Source organism: Penicillium argentinense, assembly GCF_028826775.1.
Source record: "Penicillium argentinense strain IBT 30761 chromosome Unknown utg000004l_segment0_segment0, whole genome shotgun sequence".
NCBI lineage: Eukaryota > Fungi > Ascomycota > Eurotiomycetes > Eurotiales > Aspergillaceae > Penicillium > Penicillium argentinense.
This window is the reverse complement of record NW_026622663.1, coordinates 484775-508372: the sequence shown is the minus strand read 5'-3', so window position 1 is coordinate 508372 and position 23598 is coordinate 484775. Positions and strand designations below refer to the sequence as shown.

At 50.9% G+C, this 23598-nt stretch overlaps 9 protein-coding genes across 9 annotated transcripts; 4 read left to right on the top strand and 5 right to left on the bottom strand.

Moving 5' to 3' along the window:
* Positions 1–189: 189 nt before the first annotated feature.
* Positions 190–870, bottom strand: N7532_003145 (uncharacterized protein; the record flags this gene model as incomplete). Its single annotated transcript, XM_056615639.1, has 2 exons — positions 190–442; positions 599–870. 2 exons carry the CDS (start codon positions 868–870, stop codon positions 190–192), a joined length of 525 nt encoding a protein of 174 aa, XP_056475996.1.
* A 283-nt stretch (positions 871–1153) lies between these two features.
* On the bottom strand, positions 1154–3971 carry N7532_003144 (uncharacterized protein; the record flags this gene model as incomplete). Its single annotated transcript, XM_056615638.1, has 2 exons — positions 1154–2817; positions 3029–3971. The coding sequence occupies 2 exons, from the start codon at positions 3969–3971 to the stop codon at positions 1154–1156; spliced, it is 2607 nt and encodes an 868-aa protein (XP_056475995.1).
* A 266-nt stretch (positions 3972–4237) lies between these two features.
* Positions 4238–5509, top strand: N7532_003143 (Rab geranylgeranyltransferase BET4; the record flags this gene model as incomplete). The annotated part of the gene is made up of 4 exons (XM_056615637.1): positions 4238–4246; positions 4314–4421; positions 4479–5058; positions 5139–5509. 4 exons carry the CDS (start codon positions 4238–4240, stop codon positions 5507–5509), a joined length of 1068 nt encoding a protein of 355 aa, XP_056475994.1.
* Positions 5510–7892: 2383 nt separating this feature from the next.
* On the top strand, positions 7893–10909 carry N7532_003142 (putative GTPase activating protein (Gyp5); the record flags this gene model as incomplete). Its single annotated transcript, XM_056615636.1, has 4 exons — positions 7893–7925; positions 7981–9783; positions 9847–10788; positions 10847–10909. 4 exons carry the CDS (start codon positions 7893–7895, stop codon positions 10907–10909), a joined length of 2841 nt encoding a protein of 946 aa, XP_056475993.1.
* A 674-nt stretch (positions 10910–11583) lies between these two features.
* Positions 11584–12879, bottom strand: N7532_003141 (uncharacterized protein; the record flags this gene model as incomplete). Its single annotated transcript, XM_056615635.1, has 1 exon — positions 11584–12879. The coding sequence occupies one exon, from the start codon at positions 12877–12879 to the stop codon at positions 11584–11586; it is 1296 nt and encodes a 431-aa protein (XP_056475992.1).
* A 1176-nt stretch (positions 12880–14055) lies between these two features.
* Positions 14056–15567, top strand: N7532_003140 (bZIP transcription factor; the record flags this gene model as incomplete). The annotated part of the gene is made up of 3 exons (XM_056615634.1): positions 14056–14114; positions 14173–14883; positions 14973–15567. The coding sequence occupies 3 exons, from the start codon at positions 14056–14058 to the stop codon at positions 15565–15567; spliced, it is 1365 nt and encodes a 454-aa protein (XP_056475991.1).
* Positions 15568–17167: 1600 nt separating this feature from the next.
* Positions 17168–17653, bottom strand: N7532_003139 (uncharacterized protein; the record flags this gene model as incomplete). Its single annotated transcript, XM_056615633.1, has 1 exon — positions 17168–17653. The coding sequence occupies one exon, from the start codon at positions 17651–17653 to the stop codon at positions 17168–17170; it is 486 nt and encodes a 161-aa protein (XP_056475990.1).
* A 1082-nt stretch (positions 17654–18735) lies between these two features.
* Positions 18736–19895, bottom strand: N7532_003138 (Homoserine dehydrogenase; the record flags this gene model as incomplete). Its single annotated transcript, XM_056615632.1, has 2 exons — positions 18736–19796; positions 19859–19895. The coding sequence occupies 2 exons, from the start codon at positions 19893–19895 to the stop codon at positions 18736–18738; spliced, it is 1098 nt and encodes a 365-aa protein (XP_056475989.1).
* A 582-nt stretch (positions 19896–20477) lies between these two features.
* N7532_003137 (NAD-dependent succinate-semialdehyde dehydrogenase) lies at positions 20478–22074 on the top strand (the record flags this gene model as incomplete). Its single annotated transcript, XM_056615631.1, has 3 exons — positions 20478–20501; positions 20556–20643; positions 20696–22074. 3 exons carry the CDS (start codon positions 20478–20480, stop codon positions 22072–22074), a joined length of 1491 nt encoding a protein of 496 aa, XP_056475988.1.
* Between the last annotated feature and the right edge of the window lie 1524 nt (positions 22075–23598).

Genomic DNA, 23598 nt, shown 5'->3' with positions numbered 1-23598 from the left:
AAGATTTTATATACTGGCATGCATAACTGCATTTTCTTGCTGTGTGGGAACTGTGTCCATAGCCACACCTGACTCAATTGAATCAATTTACAACATTTCTGTCAGAGTAGTGTCACACTTGATACATTTTGATTAATGTATTCTTCTAACGAAGATTAACTAATGCCCGTAGCAATGCTGACCTCATGTCTAAACAAGCAGTTCTTCGCCTTTACAAGGACCAGCATGCAGAACCCGATGTCCAGGAAGACCACCTTCGCCAAGGGGAATCTGGAACGCAGTCGTGGTCTCCTGAGAAGGGTACTTGGTGATATGGCCCAAGGCACTAACATCCGCAGTATCCAACGCAAGGATGGCACCCTGTTGTCCACCGGGAATCCAGGCCTCGGCGGTCGAGTTGGGCAGAGTGATGTGCGCCAAGCCAGAAAGGAAGATTACCCATCTGATAAGGTTAGCCAAGTATAAACAAACGGAGACAATATAGCCCAGAAAAACGGAAGGAAAATAAAAGGAAGATAAGAACAGGGGTAGATGGTGTCTTCCGCGTCTTCCGAAGGCATTACATGTACAAAGACTGAAGAAATTTGGAAAAACACACTGTTGAGTGGGCGCGTTGTGCCGACCACCGTCGAACTTGGCCGGGAGAACCGAATACGATGCATTACCCGCCTGCGCGCCTCCGATAAGACCCAGGTTTAGAGCTTCAGAGCCGGAGGTTCCGGCTGTGGTGGAGGTCTGGAAGCCCGGTTCCAGGGCCCAGCATTCGAGCGTCGAGCGGTTGTTGCGGGCGCCGAGGACGGTGACGTTTAGGGTACTGGCGACTGCGAGGCTGGAGGAGGCCAGGAAGGGAAGGATAGTTGAGAGGCGCATTATTGCGGGTTTATTTGAGTGATTGAGGAGTAGGATTGCGGTAGGAAGTTTGGGAGGAAAAGAGAAGGTGAGATGATGACGCCAAGAAATAGTATGAGGAACAGCGGGAGGGATCGATAGGTCCACATTCTATTCCTGATTTGGCAATAAGGATACATGGTGCATGAAACCATTGGAGGAGTCTGTGTTGCATGCGAAGTCCTGTTCTAGGTAGTTCTGTTGTGAGGGTGTATAAGGATAGTTCGTAGGGGTTCAGGGGGGAATTGGACAGAGGACTGAGCCTCTAGCGAATGACTTCACTGCCGGATTTATCAATACCCTCCATGCTTTCGAGAATATCACTGCCTCCGAGAAGTCCACTGGAAGATCCAAAGCTGGTTCGTCGTCCTGTCCAAACCTCGTGGAATTTCACGGTCTGGTCGCTTGATGCGACAATGATACATCCTTCCTCCATCGTACGTGAGCACCACATTCCACCTTCTTTTTCTTTCGGCCGGACCGCTTGTGTCCCTTCAATTGATACAGGTGTTTCACGCCCTCGCTGCGATGACCGTGTGCGACTGGAAGTGGGAGAGGTGGGCGATGAGGGTGACGTCGCGCTTGTGGGACTGCTGGCTTCCTGCTCGAAACTTCGGCGTGGTCGTCCCGGGTAACCCACAGCCCACAAAGCACGTCCACAATCAGAGTTGGCAATGCGGTCGACCCCATCCCAAGTGGTTCCATAAGGCCCCCAAGGAATGACAGCAACCTGCGCGCAGCTTGGCCAAGCAAAGACCGCGATGCGGAACGGATGATCTGGCTGGGCGTACCCAAATGTCGCAACAATCTCGCGTCGAGTCTGGCTCCAGATCAGACTGGTCACCTGCGCAAAAACATTGATGGTGGCTAGACAAACACCGGTGCGTGAGTGGAAAAAGTGGATCGCTCGATCGTTCGATCCTCCTCCGGTTGCCAGCAATGTGGGCTGCCATGGTGCAAATGCAATTGCCTTTACAGCGGCAGCATGCGGCAAGCGATGCTTCTGACGGTTTGGTGCAACCACGACTGTCGTCCCGATGCCCGAAATAAGAGTTCCAATGTGGCTCATAACTTGATTTGTGTGAGTTGGCCCTCTGCTAGGAATAGGTTGGAACGCCCACGATGGCAAAAACGAAGTGACAAGATGTTCTCTGTTGAAAAGACGTAGTCTTCTCGGAGGGTTGCCAAGGTTGATACGTGGGAATGCAGGGAAGCTTCTTTCGTCAGACGAAGTGGGCGACACAGAAGTATATGGCGAGTGATCTCTCACTGATGGCGGAATGATATCTTCAAGCTCGAAGAGCAAACACACGTTATCATTACCCCCAGTAGCAAGGAACCGTTCGTCAGGTGACCATGCCAGACCACAGACTTGTTGAGTATGCGCGGAGATCTTGGCGAGTAGTGTCATCGATCCAGACCAGCTCCATTTGTTCTGAATTACCGGCCACTCGACTGAATAATACCATACATTGCCGATGTCGTCACCAGCCACAAGTTCTTCCGCGTCAATCTCCAAACCAGGAAACCGTTCTGAGTTTCTGCGCGTGGTCTTCGGCTTGAATGACACGCATGATATGCTATTTGGGTGGCTAAGATCAAAACGGACTCTGTTATCCAAGGCACCCCAAAGTAATAACTGACCGGACTGGCGACCCACGGCGAGGATACTTCGACCGCCATATTCCGATGAGAAACAAAGGGATGTAACGTAGTTCGATGGATGCACGTCGCCGAAGGCGGGGTGATTGACCGTAGTACCTTCGGACCAGAGATAGACATATTGAGCGAGACCGACAGCAAGTATTCCACTCGTGAAGGAATACGCTAGGGTTGAGCAGTAGAAATCGTCACGAAGGTACGGCGCGTCCAAAATTCGGAAAGGCTTGGGCGGCACAGTTTCTCGCGTGGCACGGGCAGACGTAGGCCCTGGATAACACAAAAGGTCAGTTGATGCTACAAAAGAGAAGACTGAGGGTGAATTTGCCAGACCCTTTGGATAAGTGTAGAGCTATATTTTGTAGATATTTTCGACCTCGTCTAGAGGCAGTAGATAAGACCCAACCAAGACCAGAATGGGAAAGATGCCATGCAAAAGCAAAGGCCACGCCTACGCATGATCATTTTCGGCAAAACTTACAGTGGTCTTGTTCTCCCTTTTTCCAGGCATTGTCCTTCCACACAAAAGGTGCATACCGCTCATAGTCTGGGGATGTTGGACTGGCCTGATTCTGTGTGTACGGCGTAGAGGTACCGAGAACTCTGGTTGTCGGATCAATATCCAATGCGAGAGCGAGTCTTGACTCATGCTTTCTTTGGTCCTCGGCAGCGGTTCTTTGGGGTAAGAGCCGTGCGGCGTAGCTGGGGGCAGTCGTGCCTCTGTTCGCAGATTCTCGTGAACCATTGAATGCCGAGAAGTCACTTTGAGTTACAGCAGCTCCGCCAACATCCCAGACAGTTCCCAAGCTGGCCTGCGGTAGCCCATGTTGACCAATACCCCTCGCAGGCACCAAGCCAAGCGCTAGACTCGGCTGTTGGTGTGGCCGTTGGCGAAGGTGGGCGGGAATTGGCTTCTGTCCAGGGAAGGCAGGGCAAGGCCGAGTTGTTGGAAGAAAGGGGTCATCACCCGGAACACGACGTCGCAGGAATCGCTCTCGAGGTGACAGTAAGATGGTGGGTTTGCTGACACGGAATGGCGTGGATGAGGAATCTATACCACTGGTATATTCCCGCGTTGGAATAAATCGATCTGGCGAGGCCGGGCTCTGAAAAGTCCTGCGGCGTTTTTCTCCGCCGCGAGATTGCTTCACCCTCTTGCGCCCTCTTTCTGACGATGCTGAGTTTTGGGTCCTGTTTTCCTTCTGTCGTATAGTATGAGTCTCTTCTCGGGATTTGTTGGTCAGTGATGCGTGAGAAGTCGAGCGCAGGTCTCGGAGCGATAGGTTAATAGTTGCAAATGATTCAGTGAGCTTCACCGAGCCACTGCTGCGAGAGGACTCGGATCGGGAGCTAGACGTTAGTGAAGCATGGTGTTTGCGGAGCGAAGGTGTATCCTCGAGGGAGTGACACCGCGAATCGACCATTTTAAGACCAATACAGCCACGCTGCAAAATATGTGCTGTGCCAACAATAAAAAGGAATGTGTCGCGGAGCCCCCAGGACCACAGTAGGGCCGTCGACGAATGTTGACTGGACGAACGTATTCCCTTCTAGTTTGGCTTCGTCGAAGCTGCCCTCCGACGTGCTTACTCAGCAGCGGTCAGGCCACAAGGCTGCCAGCCAAGAAGTGGCGCGGTTTCCCAAATTGCCCTCGCCGATCCCCGCCAGCCTCGAAACTCGCGAGTTCACAATGGCAAGCGTGAGTGGCAGCCTTGCGGATGATTCGTGACCCGTGGATTCGACCCAGAGGCTGACGGACTCGACAGCATGGCGTTCGCCGGTTTAAACCGGTGGAGAAGACCCCGGAAGAGCGACAACAAGAGTTGAAGCAAATAGAAGAGTACAGATCTCTCGAGAGTTTTGTCTCTAAGAAGGTTGGTTATTATTTGGACGTGCCAGTCATCCGAAATCGATACTGATGGTTCGACTAGGTCACCGCACAAGATTTCTCCGCAGAGACATTGAAAAAGATCTCAGACTTGCTGAGTCGCAACCCAGAGTACTACACGGTCTGGAACTACCGACGACAAGCTCTTCGGCATCAATTCTCCGAGGCGGGTGACTCCGCAGAGAATGTGGCCGAGTTGATCGCCGAGTTGATTAAGGATGATCTGATGTTTTTGATCCCTCTGCTGCGGAGCTTCCCCAAATGCTACTGGATTTGGAACTATCGCCTTTGGCTACTGGATGAGGCCCGCCGATTGCTCCCACTGCCGGCCGGCCGCCGGTTCTGGCAGGAAGAGCTGGCATTGGTAGGCAAGATGCTAACCCTGGACAGTCGCAACTTCCACGGCTGGGGGTATCGACGTCTGGTAGTGGAGACATTGAAGCAGCTCGGCACTGCGGAGGAGGCGGCGTCCATGACCCAACAGGAATTTGAGTACGCGAAGAAGATGATCGGCGCCAACCTATCGAACTTTTCCGCGTGGCATTATCGCACGAAGCTTATCCTGCGGCTTCTGGAGGAACAGAATGCCAGCGATGAGGAGCGCCGGGCGATGTTGGATGACGGTTTGTGTTCCCAGCGGCCGTGATACGTGATACCTTGGAGCTCGTGATGAACTGACCTTTTTGCTTTCTATGTATTACAGAGCTGGCTCTCATCCATCAAGCTCTAATTGACCCCTACGACCAGTCGCTGTGGTTTTATCACCAGAATTTGATGTGTGTTTTCGACCCATCGGTAGCGCCGCGGACCATGGCTCCGAACTTGGGCACGTCAGAGCGACTTCAGTACCTGCGGGACGAGATCGCCGCAATCGAGGAGATGTTGGACGGGGCGGAGGACTGCAAGTATATCTATCAATCACTGATCGAGTGCACCCTGCTGGTCTCCAAGGTGGCGGGCCACATGGCTGCGGAGGATCGCACACAGATTCTGAGCTGGCTCTCAGAACTGAAGCAGCTCGACCCACTCCGCCAGCAGCGGTGGCTTGATTTTGAGAAAACGGTATCGACGTGATGCTGGCAGAATTCTGAATTGAGAAATGAGAGATGAGACATTGTGGTTTCTGCTGGCATTATTGTTGTAGCACGATATGTAGTGTCTCGTGCAAGAATGGGACCATCTCTGTAGGAGTGCAGGATGCGTAAGCGCGGAGTATAACGTAATCGGTAAGCGAGCCGCGCATGTAAGCCAGTCGCGCACCTTAAGCAACCTATTAATTTTAAATGCATTTATTTCAACAAAAACGCTATTAATCTAATTCAGCTAACTTGCTGGTCTATCTGGGCATGTCTCCCTTCTATGTCCCGGGCGCCTACATATTCCACATCCTCGCTGGGCCCGCGTAGGTGGCTGTAAACCCTCCGAAGGCCTTCCATCCCCGGGGGGTGGAGCGGGTTCAATTGCTTGCTGCGACTGCATTTTTAATGCAGAGGCCTCGAAAACCGAGAGGCCCTCAGTGGAAGGCATCTGCCTGCGAGATCTAGTGCGTTTTTGTTTCTTCTTCTCGTTTTCCGCCCGTAATCCTTTGACTTCCTCCGCTAGTAAAGTAGCGCTCTGCATCGAAAGTTGGCAGCCTTTAATAAGCTGGTTTAACGCTCGATCTGATGGGCTTGGTGGACTTCGAGACCCCGTACGAAGTAAAGCTTTGATTGATGAAGCTTGCCGACGTACCTGTTTATCGGTAAAAGGGGTTTTTGGTGTAAAATTCTGGCTTGATTCGCTATCCCGGCTCGGAGGGGGGTCGGGGTTCGAAGACAAATATCAAGCTTTAAGATCACTTGATCGGGTGAAAAAGGTACCAAACCAGCTGCTCTGAAGCTATTTAAAATAGTATCGGAGCGGAAGGCTTCGTTTCGCGCGGAAGGATAAGCCTCGAGGAAATCAAGTTTGTCGATATGGTTGATTCCGTTCCGCATTTTCGTTTCAACTAGCCGACCGTACGAGCGCTTTAACACGGCAAAACAGCCGATATCGAGTGGCTGTAAAAGGTGAGACGAATGCGCAGGCATACAGATTGGTATAATATCGTTTTTTTCACAAAGTTCATCGAATTTCGGAGTCAAATGGCTTCCGTGACCATCGAGTATCAAAAGTCGATACCTTCCCTTCACACGCGAAGAAGTCGACGGAATAAAGAGCTTTTCGAGCCAACGAAGGCCGATCTCATCGGAAGTCCAGCCATTCGGACTAACCTCGAATCTCCAGTCTATCGGAAGATTATCGAACCAACCCTCGATCAAAACTTTGCCTTTAAAAATCACACACGGAGGGAGCGCCCACCCTGAAGCATTCGTACACTCGATTGTAGTCACCCACTCGCGATTTCCGGGCTGTAAAAGCGATCGCCGACCGTAGTATTCAGCCCTCGAGATAACCTTCGCGGTCGCTGTTAATCCCATCGCGAAACCAGTCTCATCGAAGTTATAAATATCGTCGGGATCGATGCCGTATTGAAGAATGGTGTTTTGAACAAGATCAAACCACTCCCTAATGATTCTTGGATCTTCGCACTTCGCACGTTCGTAATTATAACGTCTTGAGAATCGGGATGATAGGCTTGGGTGTCGTTTTACGAAGTTATAAACCCATTTTTCTCCGACGGTTTGAACTGGTGTAGTTCCGCGGGCCGCGAGAAGAAGATTCGCAGTTTCGCGTACAGTAGATGGCCGGGGCGCTGCTCCGCGATCATCTAAAGAGAGTATCCATTTTTGAAGTGATTCCTCTTCGATTTCTGTTAATTTATGCGAATTTGCGCGAGAAATCGCGCGATTTGTGGTGCCGTGACGACGATCGCGAAGTGTAGTTTCAGGCACATTATAAATGCGCGCAGCTTTGCGAACGGAGGATATTTCTTGATTTTTAATAGCCTGGATGGCTAATAATATCCTACCCTCTTGCTCTGTTGAATTTGTAGAGCCTCTGGCACGAATTGGTGGCATGGTGGGTGGTTGAATGAATTAAGTGCTAATTCATAGACGCGTTTTGGGGTGGGTGCGCGACTGGCTTACATGCGCGGCTCGCTTACCGATTACGTTAGGTCTCGCGTAGATGTATAGGTGGCTACATAGCAGCATCTCGGGGGTGAATAGCATCGGAATGCCGACCCCTGCATACACTGGAAGGTAAAGTATTCGACCGATCGCATGCACTAGGCCGCATCGCCCCTAGCACATACTAGTCCATCCTACTATGTAGTAATGCAGGCTGAAATGTGTGGGAAATGCATTCCAACCGTTCCGATCGACAGGTCGCCCGCGCCCGCCCCACAACCAATCACCGCGGGACGTGCCTGGCTCGACCTCCGATATTCTCCCTTCCACATCGACTCTCCTCTCCATCTTTCGCCGGCCGTGGATGTGATGTTACACTCGCTCATTGCTTGAAGTCCCCCTACGCCATGTCGAATCGCAACAGCAACGACTACGTCGGGGTGAGTGCGCGCTCCGCCCCGTGTTGTGCGTTGTCATGCTAATCGCCCACATCAGGAGTCCTTCGACGATGCCCCCGAACACTCAGAGAACCTCAATGTTACGATCCCCAAGTCCGCTTCAACTCGCTCCTTGACCGACAGCCCTCCAGTCGGCACTGCGCCCTCCCCCGACACGACGGAGAAACCATCCTACCCTTCTGCATCGCAGGACGAGCAGAAGGACGACACCACGGAGGGTGAAGCCAAAGGAAAAAAGAAGAACAAGAAGAACAAAAAGAAGAAGGCCAAGAGCCAAGATGGTGATGAGGAGCAGGTCAACGATACCGAAAACACCACCCCCGGCGATGGCCCCGTGGAGGATCCCGTGGAGGAGGTGAAGCTCCAAATCGACACAAGCGATGAATTGAAGGATATGAACCAGCAAGACCACTCGAAAGAGCAAGAAGACCTGAAAGAAGAATCTCTCCAGACCGAAGAGTTGGATGACGGCGACCAGACACCCGTCAAGAGTGCCCCGCAGAAATCCCCCCTACTCACCTCGCACCGCCTATCCACTGCTTCATCGCTGGACGAGGTGGTCTTGACCAACAGCAAGGAGGACGAACGTATCGGACCTAACGATGCAAACCCAGAGATCAAGCGGGATTCACCCCCAGTCCCTGCCAAGGACGGGGTTGTATCTCCGCCGAGCGGAGGCTTGATGGGACTGTCCGGAACTCTGCCATCTTTGCCCTGGGGCCCGCCTCCAGTGAACAAGAACCCTGCGCCTGCTCCTCCTCCACCACCCTCTCGCAAGCCCAGCGGACCTTTCGCCTGGTTCTCCCGAAGCTCAACCGGTACCAAGGACGTCAAATCCCCCCAATCGAACAGCCGACGAAACACTGCCAACTCGGTCTCCACCCTCGCGAGCAACCTGGATCACCGATCCCATGATGGCGAAGATGGGGACGCATCGAGCGTCAATTCGAAGAGGCCCAGACGGAACAGCCTGAAGGACCAGTTTAAGCTGTTGCGTATGCGAGAGGAGGCGTCGCTGCACGCGCACGAGAATGACGATGGCAGTGTCCGATCCGGCCACGGCAGTATCAGCCACACTGGAGCTAGCCCTCCCATCATCCCCGAAGAAGGCGAGCAAGGCATCCTCGCCGCCCCCGCCTCAGCTTCTGGAGCGACACCGCCTGGAGTCCCTCAGTCCACAATCAACGCCAACTTGGCCCCGGGTACAGTGTCTGGATTCTCTCGATCCGCATCCGATGCGTCTACGCCCGTGGACTGGGATATGTGGCAGCAGCTCGTCAATAGCGGACCCCAGGCAATCGCGAGCTCGGAGGAATTGAACGCGGCCATCAAGCGAGGTATTCCCCAGACTATTCGGGGCGTGATTTGGCAAATTTTGGCCGACTGCCACGCCGGAGAGTTGGAGGATATTTATCGTGAACTTGTGGCCCGTGGAACGGACAAGGACCGTCGCACACCCGACCTTCAGATCAACGGCACAACTGAGAAGGAATCGACATCCTCCTCGCGCTCTTCCATTCGATCCAACAACTCCGGTTCTGCCACACAATCCACCAGCGTTAGCCCATCGAACGAAACGGACCCCGAGCGATTGGCCAAGGAACAAGCTGCCAACGCAAGCGCTCGTCTGAAGAAAGCCAAGGACGAAGCCGCCGCCTTGCAGAAGCTGGAGAAGACTATCCGGCGAGATCTGGGTGCTCGAACTAGTTATTCGAAGTATTTCATCTCCCAAGGAAGTCAAGAGAGTCTGTATGGACTGTGCAAGGCTTATGCCATTTATGATGAGGGCGTGGGATACGCCCAGGGCATGAACTTTATTGTCATGCCTTTGCTTTTCAACGTAAGTGGCAGAACAATGTTGAGATCAATATATGAAACGTTGGCGGGCTAATATCAAATCTAGATGGACGAGGTGGAAGCTTTCGAGCTACTCGTCAAGTTGATGAACAAATACGGACTTCGTGAGATGTTTATTCAGGACATGCCGGGACTTCACCGCAGTCTTTACCAGTTCGAGCGTTTGCTGGAAGACCTGGAGCCCGCTCTCTACTGTCACCTTCGCCGACGTGGCGTTCCCCCACAATTGTACGCCACCCAGTGGTTCTTGACCCTGTTCGCCTATCGATTCCCTCTTCAGCTCGTCCTCCGCATTTACGACCTGATCTTTGAGGAGGGTCTCGAGAACACAATTGTCAAGTTCGCCGTTGCAATTATGCGCCGCAACACCGAGACACTTCTCGGAATGAAAGACATGAGTGTCCTCACGACCTTCCTGAAGGAGCGTTTGTTCGACGTGTACATTGATAAGCAGCCCTCGGCATCCTCGATCCTGGAGTCCGGTTTCTTCGGAAGCTCCGGTGCCGCAGATAAGGAGGTCTATCGAGCCGACATTCTTGTGCAGGATGCCTGCGATATCCCTCTCACGCAGGAGATGCTTGCCTCCTATACCGCTGAGTGGGAGGAAAAAACCCGAGCGGAGAAGGATCGTGAAATCGAGCTGGACCACCTTCGTCACACTGTGGTGACGCAAGCATCGCGTATTCGCCTCCTTGAAGAGCGCGCTGAGGCATCTGACAAGGAACATGTTCAGCTGGCATCTGAGCTGGTGCACGTCAAGGTCGAGAACGAGGAACTCAAGGACCTGAAAGAAGCTTTGGACCTGCAAGTAACCAATCTCAAGGATGTCGTCGACAAGCAGCCTGCTGAGGTTGAGGAGAAGCTTCGCCTCGAGATGGAGCGTATCATGCAGCGCAACATCGAAGTCCAGAACGAAAACCGCTCCATGGAAGAAAGCATGGCGGAGATGGAGAAGGAGCTGGTAGAGACTAAGATGAAATGGGCTGAGGTAAGTTCAAAAAAGTCCTGTGCATTCCTGCAATGGCGCCTGATCTAACCACACGCAGCTCTCCGAAAACCACGAGACGCTCAAGCAGAAGTGGAGCGACCTCCGACGAGCCCTCGACTAGGAGTCGAGTCACCTCCGACAACGGTTTTTCGACTAAAACCATTTTCTCTCACTACTTTCTTCTCGGTTCCCCCGCCTTTCCCCTGTACATTTCAATTGGTGAAGATGGAGCGAGTCTGATCTGCGATCACTTGCCATCGACACTAGCCCCACGTCTATGGGCCGGATGTTTGTTGTATTTCGTTACCTTCCCCCGGTTTGTTTTCAGTCATTGTCCTAACACCCCCTTTCCCCCTTATGACTGTACGGTGATATTTCAGTCGTGTTGTTTCCAAGCCCAGCATGTCAGAATAGACGGCCTCGGTGTTCCGATTTTCTATTTTCCTTTCACCCTGTGTGTTTCCGAGACGTTTTGTGCCTCTTGGCCTATTCCTTCTCGTGCCCAGTTATGCTTCACATGGGCATGCTCGATGTATGTAGAATGTACACCCCGAATGAAACAAGCCAATTCAATTACTGGTCTAGCGTGTAATGCAGGAGTCTCAATGTTCAAAGATGAATTGAATGAACGGTGTAGATCTAATTTAACAATCACTTGATGGGGTATGAGTCTAATTATGTCCTGACAGCAAATTTACTCCGCGCAACGCTTTTGTGAAGAAAAACAACAGGTATCAAAACAAAGTGGTATATAACAAAAGAAATGGAATCAAAAATGAACGAAAAACAAGTATCTTACTCCTTGCCCATATAAGCCATCTCAACAGGCACATTTAGTTTCGTACTAGAGCCACGGAGACCCGACGACATTCGGTGCCCGAGAGAAATGTCCAAGGCATAACTCCGGGACACGGAGCAAGAGTGGAAAGTCGGCAAGTAGTTCTTCTTGGGCAGGTTGATCGGGACCGTCACGGTGGCCGTGTAGCTGCACTGATTCCACGATTCGATCTGCTCTTCGCCCGGGATGTATGATACGTCGGATTCATCGTCGCCCTTGAGTTTGCCAACGATTGCAGAGAAGGAGGGGAGTTTCTCCCATTTCACGTTTGAAAGGTCTAGGGAGGAGAGAGACATGCTCTTCCCGTAAACTTCGCGGTCGACTTGGAAGGCGGTGATGTCGTTTTGGCTAGGGTAGTTTTCCCAAGGGACGGTGGCGTAGTAGGTTGATGTGTTGAGGTTGCATTTGAGAGAAGAGAGACGGGGAGGGAGTTCGTTCTTGACTGGATCGAAGCGGAGGTGCAGCTGCAGTCCTGTGGACGAGGCGTTGGTTGAGCCGGTGGTTGTGGAGTGGAGGTTGATCGGGGCAGGTTTGATGGCGGAGATCTCCAGGCGGCCGTGTTCACGGCGACCAAGGCCAGATGTGAGAGATTGCTCCTTGAGCATGTAGAGGACCGAGGGATCTTGAGTCTTGTCTGTTTGGGCCGTCGGCATCACGCGGACGTTCTGGGAGAGGTCGCAGATGGGTTCCGGGGAGGATTCCCCGAACATCTGGACGCGAACTGCATATTGGATACGGCACATCTCGGGAGAAGCGTCGGGAGTTGATCGCAGATCCCAGAATGGGGTAGGCTCGCTGCCCAGAGTAGGAGGCAGTTGGAGGTGTGCGTTCTTGACGCTGGCATTTCGGGTTTCGTGGGTGCAACACTGAGGAAGAAGCTGTTTGGGAATGGTGAAGCTGAAAGGAAGACGATATTGCTGGCCCGGTAGAAGTTTCTTCACGTTGGGGTAGTCGGTTTCATTTGTTGGTTGGCGAAGGTGCAAGAACTTTTGGCAGGATTCCCGGCGGCCGGGAACAAATGCGATGGCTCGGCTTAGAGAGGTGAAAGAGATTCCTTCGAAAGAGATGTCGACGCGGTCGAGAGGGATTTCTCGCTCAACCTCGATCTTAATATGCCCTTGGACTTCGTCGGATGTAGTATAGATGGCATTTTGGCTTTCCTTGTTGTCCAGCTCAATCCAGACGTTGGGAGTGGCAGAGGTCAAGGCCATTGGCGGCAGACTGGCCACGCCACAAAGATTGGGACATAGCATTGTTGCTTTTGAGTTTGTCCAGATTATTGGAAAGTCTGTTTTCAGGTACGTCAGCCACGAAGCTTATTATAAGTTTGGTGGTGTTTCTTTTGTCTTACCAGATGTAGTCCGAGAAGGTTTAGTCGCTGAACGAACAAGCTTGGGTTTGCAACAAAGTCACTTCAACAGAGCTTCTCAGGTAGTTAGAGAGTATTGAAGAAAAGAAAATATTCACAATGACATTATCCAGAAGATTAATGCCATGAAATCCGGCCATTTTTTCAAACCCGAATGTTTTGTCCGATTTTTCTTGCGCGTTGTATGCCGACGGCTCGGAACCGAGACTCACGCTTCAAAGCCGATCGCGCATGGAAACCGAGAATTCTCGGCTCTCGGAAACTGCGTCAGAGTTTGCCCCTCGCCTCTAACTACTGTACACTGTTGTCTGTCGGCTTTGAACTTGCCCGTTCTAGAAAAATTCTAGAAAAATTCAATGACAGACCAAATGACGACAGTGAAGCGATAAAACGATTCTAATTGACTTTTTACGAAAGCGTGCCTGCCATGTGGTCGATTTACCACTGCTTGTCAGTGCCTGCCCCACTTTTTCGTTACGTGGTCGCCATGTAGGTTTAGAACAAAAACGATTTAAAAGTTCTATTCTCTAACTTCAGTTGTGTAGACCCTATCTGAACATGTCCGTTATGTCACTCGTTTCCCCCGGAGTATTGTGAGTATTGCCAGTACCTACTAGTAGCCCCAGTTCTCTTAAGCATCAGACAGAAAGCAGGGGAGCTTTTTCTCAGCCACATTGATCAAGACGTGGAGACATTCCCGATCTGCAATTCATAATGAGCCAACCAAGAGAGCATGAACATGTATTTAGAGAGCTCAAAACATCATGAATGCGCTACTTGCTTTCATGGTTAGGAGGACACTGGCTGATTTAAACGGCATTGACTGGTCCTCGGCAGCAGAGCGGGAATAAGCGGGAAAGACGGGAATACCGGAAATAAACTACAACCTTTTCGCAAATGACTACCCAATAAAGCAGCCACGTCCTGACTCAATGTCCTATTGCTTGTGCTCAGGCAATTGACTGTTGGTAATCGATCGATGAATACTTCAATCCACCCGGCAGACCTCGACTGATCTCCCATTACTGCACCAAAGGGTTATCAAACTGTATCCCAAGTGATGGCTCCAAGTAACAATCAAACTAAGCACGCGCCAGGAAATACTGATGTGGAGAAGCGGTGTGTAAATCAAGCTGCCCCGTTGCATGAACGGACTTTTCTAAAGATGACACTGCAGAAAGCTGCGAAATCGATTGGCACAGCGGGCCTTTCGACGCAGACAAGCAGACCACTTGAGAGAATTACGCGATCGCGCTAGCTCGAGCAATCTACCGCAAGATGAGAAGATTCAGAAGCTACAGGAGGAAAATAGTCGCTTGCGAAAAAGCCTTATTGATGTACACGCGAAATTGTCACGACTATCTGCGAACATGCATTCATGGTCTGAGGCTATCTCGAGCTCGATTGATGAGCTAACGAGTCCAAAGGAAAAGACTAGTTCGAACGAGCCAAGCTTCAACCTGAGCAATATATTAGAGGAGTTCGAAGCGGGGGCAATTGAAGACGAAATTGTGTGTGTTCACGGACCTGCAGATGCACAGCAAATCGTCGTGCCGTCCAGAAGTCCCAAGGCCACGTCGCCGATCAGTACATTGAATATCCCTGAGCCGATATCCAGACTTCTCGAAGCACCATTGGGGGCAGAAGATATCTCTGCAAGAGTGAGCAGTCTGGCGCAGGAGATACCCAGCATCTGGTCTTTTGAATATCAGATGGGGCAAGATCCATACACCAAGGCTTTATCCAGCAACCAGAGCTCGAGAATGATCATGGGCAAAGACTGGACGGAGACGAACTCTCCATTTTCAGACCATATTCAGATCTTGCGGCAGGTCCTGAAGGGGAAGGTGGAGCTCAATAGACCTGCGACGGGGCCCGCAATGCTTTTGTGAGTTTGCACAATAGTAAATCTCTGTTCTGGCTAACACAGAGAAGCTTTTACCAAGAAGTCATGATGCTACTTTCACTATTCAACAGTCTCACACGACCAGATGTGATGAAATGGTATGCCAAAACACGGTTTTACCATATCGTCAACCTTACAGCCTGGCAAATCAACCCTTGCACCAAGACATACAACTCTATTCATCCTCAATATCGACCTACCTCCTTCCAATTACAGCGCCAATATCCAAGTGTCATCGACTGGATCCCATTTCCATCCATCCGTGACCGACTCATCCAGCTTCATTCCGCCAATCCGCAGATCGACCAAATATTCTGCGACACTGTCAGCAGCTATGTTGTGGAGACTTGGATGTCAGATCTGATTATCGGAGCTCCTACCATCAAAGCCTACATTCGAATTACCGACATCATTGCAAATTTCGATTCAAAGGTTGAGGAGGACCCTGCAATACTGGCAGCTGCTCTTCCTGCCCCTGATATTGCGACCATCTTTGCGTCGCCGATTTGCTCGCGAGCCGTTTTCAAAAAGCTGAATATGGCGTGTGGTGTGTCCAATTATAAGATTGACCCTTCTTTTTTGGAAGCTATCCTGAGCTCTACGATCAGAATTATGACATTGCAGCGCAAGGGATTCCACTACGGCCGGATGTGCAGTGCCGCCTAACCTGTCCAAGGCCCCTGGATACGCAGACCTTCCAAACTTACCGCAACTTTGTGGACTTTTCATATGACTCTCCTATGTGGACAACCTGGGTCTCTGCTTATAATTTTTAATGTTCATTTCTGAATTGAAAGAATCGACTTGAACGTATCATAAACCTGTGCTCCATCTCTTACTAGGAACTCTGCCTGAACTTACCACAACGTACTTCGCCTCCAACTCCTGCATTATCTCGTCAACGAGATGCGTCCGCTGAGAGATATGCTTGATCTTCATGTACCTTTCGAATGATTATGCCTGATGCCAGTATCCAATCATCTTGGAGCAACACACCCATCGATCTGCATTCAGATCCTCAAGACTCAGTCTGGGGACGGCAATATCGGCCAAATGATGAAGACCCAGCGCCCCCAGGGCAGTCATGACCTGTTTTTCCAGAATTTGCACTGCTCACGGTTGTTGATGGTGCTGAGTTTGGACAGCTTTATGTGAAATAGCGAGACGGCAAGTTCGTACGGACGCAAGCCAATGGCCTGACTAGCGAAACGGAAGTGTTCGCTCTCATTAGGCAGGCGATCCCAGTTGTTTCCACGACTTCTGATAGGTGGCAGCGTGGCTGGATGCTCGGAAGTATTTGAGGGGGAGTAGGTGGACATGATGGACCTGAAGCACAAGCAATGATCGCACAAACATGTTTAGACGAAGCCAGCGCTCTGAATTGTGGACATCTCGAGCCGGCCGGGCCACGCGTGTGTTCACCAAGGACTCAAGACCCAGGCCTCGCAGAGCCACCACTATCTTCTGACTCCAGCTACGATAGTCGTTGTAGTTGGTCTCTTGACGCAAGGGGAAAATTTTGGTGAAGAAGAGAGGATAGGCATCAACTCGTAGGGAAGCAGATTTTGGGCTTGATTGGATGGGGCCTACTTGAGGATATTGTTCCAGTGTCTATCTCCATTGCGCATAGCCTCAATACACTTCTGAAGCTCGATTATTTTCTTGTAAGTTTTGTCGTCGTTGGTTATGATTAGTTTGGAGAGCGTAAAGACCCTTAAGAAGTAGAGAGCGAACGAGTACCAATGCTAGATTGAGGTTCAGGGTATGTATCTACCTTTACTTTTGAGGATCTCAGATTAACTGTTGATGGGACGGCCCGTGAATTTTGAGAGGGAGAGAGGAGTTGATAGAAAGATAAGAAAGTGAGAGAAGATGACGTTTAACGTAGGAAAAAGCCAGAAAAACCGAGTAAGCTTCCAGACCAGGTGCAAAAATCAGTATGCACCTGATGTCTGAGAGATGCAAGCGCAGACGTTAGACCGGCATTATCCCGGATTCGTGCGACGTTATACGCGTAGGTGACTACATTGACTCCCTTACGATATTGAATGCTAAAGGGTTGATTAAGATGATCCAGGAGTGGTAGAAAAATGAAAGTTGATTTTGTAACGCGTAAGACGCAGCAAACTGGGAGAGACACTTGCATTGGGTTTAGAAAAGCAACAGAACCACCGCTCCAGAAAAGCTTGACAAGAAAAACAAATGAAAAGAGAAAGAAGGGGAAAACAAGGGCAAGGGGAATGAACTTACATGCAGAATGGCTAATTCAAGAATCTTCCTCACTCTCAAGACGGCTGATAAGCTCATCGATTTCCTCGGAAGTTGTGCCGAAACGAGCCTCAATTTCTTGAAAGACTTCGTCGGCAAGAACCATCCGACAGGGTGCCGATTCCTGGATTTCCAGGAAAAGCTGCTCCTCGATGTGCTGTATCAGCCAGAATCCGACGAGCCTGGATAGCCGGAGCCAGTGATGCACATTGGGGTCATCCCGGCCAGGGCGGGGGAGACCTGCGTAAATCAAGTGGTCCAGGTCCAGAGCCTGCAGGGCCATCACTGCCCTGCGTCGCCAGATGAGGTATAAAAAACAGTCCCTGGTATCAGTCAGGAGAGGGAGTTCAATGGAGAAGAGGTGAACCGTGGCCTCGTACGGTGGCAGGTCTTCGGCCTGGTTGTAACGAGTGCGGACTGTAAGGACGCGCCAATCGTTGTTGGCGGATGTCAGAGAGCCGTTCCATGATGCGATACTCGGCATGGTGATGGCCGAGAGGATGAAATAGATTCGGGACGATGGTGAATTGATGGGTAAGAGAGGATATACTCACCGACTGTTTGGTGTGAAAGCGAGAGTGCAGGTGGAAGGAGACGCAGACGCGTTGGAGAAAACAAGGCCTCCATCAAAGAAGCGGCTGCTGACAGAGCATTTGACCCGCGTAGCTGCCTTCTGGAGAAAACTTCACTTTACCACAAGCATTCCCACTATGTAGACCGTTGTATTTTGCGTTTATAAATTTCCTTCCCCCACTCCCAACGCAAGTGAGTGTCTCCCTCCCCCAGCATTTCCCATATAGAACTAACAATAGTTAGTTGACAGCATAACAGAACTACCTCGCCCATCCTGAATCTAGTATGTCTACCAATTACAAATACTCCCAGGAGTAAGAGGATGAGGCACATACAGTGTCATGCCTCAGAACAAGTCCTGGTCGTCGCTCAAAACAGCCACCCAGGTACCCAACTGGTGACCATCAAACATTTTTGAATGCGTACTTAGAGAGTTGAATGAGAGTAAGCATGCTAGAAAGTTCTTCGGTACTAAAGAATGATCATCGAAGTCAGTTGGGAAAAAGTACTTACTAGTAGGTAAAGAAGAAGAACGGTAACCATGTCATGCGTGAGACTTGAGGAAGGGGCAGGGATATACTTACCACGCATCGAGATTATAGGTGCTATCAACTCATGCAGATCCATTGAGAACAGAACAGAAATGGCTTCATACGGCAAAAGATTCTCTGCTGGCTGGGAGAAATGCGCCTATCCCATATCCAGTCATGAAGGATGGCCCGCGTCTCATCGTATGGAAGTTCTGTGACACAGTCAGGTTAACAAGGACCAACCACACATAGGGGAGGCAGGTGTGGTACTGACCGGTGTGATAAAGTCAAGGGTAGGCAGGGAAGAGGGATGAGGGATGAGGAGAGGGAACCGTCTGTACATTGAAATGGGATGGCACGCCTCCCGGCAGAAGATGCGACTCGGCTACCGCACCAAACATCTCCCAGTTAAATGATACACACAGGGAATTTGCATTTGTTATTAGTGCACTTCTTGCTATTCCTAGCCCAGCTGCACCAGGACCTTCAACAGATCTCCCGATACACCCATGGCAGTCACATCGCCACCAGCACCCTGTCCCCGCACAATCAGCGGCATACTCCCATAGCGCTTGGTGTGGAAACTGATGATATTATCACTGCCCTTCAGCGTCGCAATCGGATCCGAGGGATAAAACCACTCCATTCCGACCTTGACATGCTTCGAGACCATATCGATACTACCGATGAAGCGAACCACCTTCCCAGCATTCTGCGCAGCAACCTTGTGCTCCTCCATCCGCTCATCGAACTCGGGCAACCGCTGCAGGAATTCGTCGCCACTCTTCGCCGACTCCAGCTCTTTCGGAATCAGACTCTGAACCGGGAATGAATTTGGCGACTCAATCGGCAAGCCGGCTAGTCGGCCCAGGATCATCACCTTGCGAGCGACGTCTAGACCATTTAGATCGTCGCGGGGATCAGGCTCGGTGAAGCCGAGCTCTTTCGCCTTCTTGACGTTATCCGACCATTTGCTGCCCGTTCCCCGTAGTGGAGCGAAAGAATTGAAGAGGTATGACATGGTTCCGCTGAAGACGCCTTCGATCTTCGTGACCTCGTCGCCCGTCTGAACAAAGTCCTTCATTGTGGAGATGATCGGCATACCGGCGCCGACTGATGATTCGTGATAAACCAAGGAGCCACCCGATTGCGCCGCGGCAAAAATATCTTGCCAGAGCTGGTAGCTCCCAGAGAATGCTTTCTTGTTTGGCGTCACGATGCTGATCCCCCGTCGCAAAAAGGCTGGATAGGACTCGGCAATCGCCCCCGAGCTGGTGTTGTCTACCATAATGACCTTGTGAGGAGCGCCGGCGAGATAATCGATGATTGCTGGGATCGCCGGCAGTGCACTGCCTGTTGCTTCCATGGTTGCAACGGCAGTGTCGATGTCTATCTCTGAATAATCCTTGTGGTAAAGGGCCTTGTCGATCATAGCGATATAGCAGAGGCTGAAGTGCGTTGAAGGTGTGTGCTTGGCGATCCATGCTAGCTGCGAGAGGAAGACTGAGCCGACACCACCGGTGCCTGGAAAGAGAGACATGAGGTATAAGATTAGGACTGGAATAAGGGAATATCGTCTTTCTTACCGATGACAGCAATGTTGACATTCTTGGGAGGTGCCATTGTGAGAGTTGTATAGGTTTTTCGGGTGTCACAACTTCACGTTGACTAAAACCCCAATTGGACATGAGATGAGCCAAGCTTAAGTACCGACATCAAGAACTTGTTTTATCGGCTTGCGATATCATCATCGCCATGTTCTAGTGATGGACAGTCATCCTCCGATCACGCGAATTGCGGCCCGTCGCGGTTATGTAAAGCACCGCTTACATGTTCTCGTCTACGGCCTTCCTCTGTCACCACTCTTACCTCTCCAGATCACCGCGAATGAGGGGCTCATGGTTTAAAGTCGATGTTATCGATAATTCGGCGATTATGAATCCCTCATCGGCATGATTGGTTCGGTCCACCGTGGTGTTGAAGCTTGATTTCCCCTCGGTAACACTCGGTCCTGGTCTCCAACGTAATCGCTGTGTGAGGTAAACCATGATCGACCAGGAAGAAGACCGACCATCAAAGCTCCAAGAGATTAAGAAGCGGAAATGAGCGTGGGCCGGGAGTCACAAAGGCCTGGAAGATATAAAGCACAGACAATTCGCATACCTCGGAGCCTGTGAACTATCTCTTAATTAATAGTCGGGCATCATGGCCAAGTCTGTAGTCTTCCAGGTTGGTCCTACTCGGACATGCATTCTTGGGATTGAAGAGCTGACAGCCATTTAGCTAAACGACCCCTCCCTCTTCCACGAGGCATCACTGTTGAATGGTGAATGGGTCAAGGCCAAATCGGGCAAGACATTTGACGTGGAAGGTGAGCACATACACTCCCTGACTATCCAACCTCGAATACTAACAACCCACAGACCCCGGATCAAAGAAAATCTTCGCCTCCTGCCCCGCCAACGACACATCAGACGTAGACCAATACGTCGAAAACTCCCAAACCGCTTTTGAAAGCTACCGAATCATCAACCCGCGACAACGCGCCAAAATTCTCCTAAAATGGCACGAACTCATCACCAACGCCCGCGAAGACATCGCCACGATCGTTGTCTACGAAACCGGCAAGCCTATGACCGAAGCAATGGGTGAAGTCGACTACGCCCTGGGCTTCGCCTGGTGGTTTGCCGGAGAAGCCGAGCGTGTCCGAGGCTCCGTTGCCCAGCCTTCTATCTCGAACCGTCGCACATTCGTCATCAAGCAGCCTATCGGTGTCAGTGTTGCGCTCGTTCCGTGGAACTTCCCTGTCGCTATGATTATTCGGAAGGTGGCTGCTGCTCTTGCGGCGGGCTGCTCGATAATTGTGAAGCCTTCTCCTGAGACGCCGTTGAGTGTTATGGCGTTGGCTGATCTGGCTTTGAGGGCGGGTTTGCCATCTGGTGTGCTTAATGTTATCTCGACAGATAATGAGAATACCCCTGCTGTGAGTGAGCGGCTGTGTAAGCACCCCTTGGTTCGAAAGGTCACTTTCACTGGAAGTACCCGGGTTGGAAGTATTGTTGCCAGACACTGCAGTGAGGGGTTGAAAAAGGTTACCATGGAGCTGGGTGGAAATTGCCCCTTCCTTATTTTTGATGATGGTGATCTCGAGCAGGCGGTTGCTGCTCTTATGATTCTCAAGTGGCGTACTGCTGGTCAGGCCTGTACCCATGCCAACAGAGTCTATGTCCAAAATGGGGTGTACGACAAGTTCGCCCAGATGATCTTGGAGGCTACTCAGAAGCTCCGCGTTGGACATGGTGTTGATGCTGGAGCGACGATGGGTCCTCTCACTACGAGCCGGGGAATCGAGAAGCTTGAGAAGCATGTCGCGGACGCCGTTAGCAAGGGTGGCAAGATTATGTGTGGTGGCAAGCAACCCGTTGATCTGAGCGGGTACTTCTTCGAGCCCACAATCATTTCAAACATGACCTCGGACATGTTGACGACCAAGGAAGAGATATTTGGTCCGCTGCTTGGTCTTTACAGGTTCGACACCGAGGCGGAAGCTGTCAAGTTGGCGAATGATACCAACATGGGATTGGCGTCTTACTTCTTTACCAAGGATGTCGATCGGACCTGGAGACTCTTGGAGAATCTCGAGGCTGGTATGATTGGCATGAATACAGGAAATTCATCCTGCGCAGAGTCTCCATTCGGTGGGATCAAGGAGTCTGGTTATGGAAAGGAGGCTGGCAAGGATGTGGCGATTGAAGAGTACTTGATCTCCAAGACTGGTACTCTGACTGTTGCAGAAGCCTGAGTCTTATTACTTTTACCTATCTCATGAATCTGTATATAAGCCTTTCGCTGCAGCTAGATCAACGTCATCCATTATGACTGGACACCTATGCACGGAATGAGCAAGCTAGCATAAATTGACCAGACAGCCTTCATTTACGACAACGCTGTGACCAGTCCTCATTCGGCCAAGACTGATCCCCCAGATTCCGCACAATCTGCACCGCGAATCTGGTAGGCCAACCATGTCTCAAAGACGCTATCGAACTCCTCTTATCCCATCCCGAGAACTCCGTTCCAGCCTCATCAAAGAATCGTCTCAACCAGCCTCTAATATTTTCCTCGGGAAATATGAACGGCGTCTCCAGGCCAGAAGGAATGCTCGTTGATGACGTGCATGGCAGCATCGTGAACTCATACCTAGACCTCGTAAAGAGATTATTGATATCGTCCTGCACCCAGAACAGTGTTTTGATCCTGACGCTTGCGAACGGGTGGTCAGTAAATGTGCATTCGTGGTCGAGGCCGCCTGATGCCGTGAATGATGACGGAAGAGCTGAGCCATGGCTTCGGCTGGAAGGAAATCGCAATTGTTTGAAGCGGTCATCTTCATCGAATAGCATCTCCCTGGCACACCTAATGGCCTCGATTAAATGCAGCTTGTCTCGAATAGTGATAGTCAAACACGGACAAATTTCCACCTCGCCCACACACGGTCTGATCCCATGCGGTCTGGGCAGAGATTCGCCCTTGCGATGTATCGCAACATGATGTAGAACCCGCTTGCATAGCTCAAAGTAGCCTAAGCTCAGGGAGTCGCTTAGATTCAACGTGCCTTCTGTCCTAGGATAGAGATACCAGCATTCATTGCAGAATGCCCAGCGATGATCCTCAAGTCGACGGAGTAGTCTCACTCTGCGCCGCTGGTCAATGTCAACTTTGCGGCAGAGAAGAGGACGCTCATAAGGTGGGACGATCTGACAGATTTTGATTCTGCGTGTATCGAGGAAGAAGATGAATGCTTCGTAAGTGTATTTGCAGCATAGCGATAAGCAAATCTGGTCTAGTGTCGAGAGGGTTTTGAAAATGGCCAACACTACCTCCAGTGGGACTTTGGGGTAGATTGAGAATACTGGCTGTTGTCGTCGTAAGGGCGCTGACATCAGAGAGCGGAGTCGCTCTTTCGTACTGTGGAGATCCATCGTGGAGATAGTGTGGATATTGTTGCTGGAGGTTGACGTTGGCGGTGGGAAGGCTGGGATGCATGATGTTCATGCCGATCAAGCTTGAAGCATTACGCTGGTCTGCATCATACACTGTATACCCTTCTGAGAAAAACTAGAGCCTGCTTGATTAACTAACCACCGAGGCCACATTTGGCATGGGAACACTAAAAGGGTAATATAGAGGGATTCAAGATGTACTTCACTGAGTTCTACAGCCTTCCATCGCTGACTGCCCGAGTTGGGTCAGTGGCTAAACTCCGATATCTCATGTTTGTCATCGGTGCCCAAATGGTTAGTTAACACGAGTGGAGTGGGCTGGG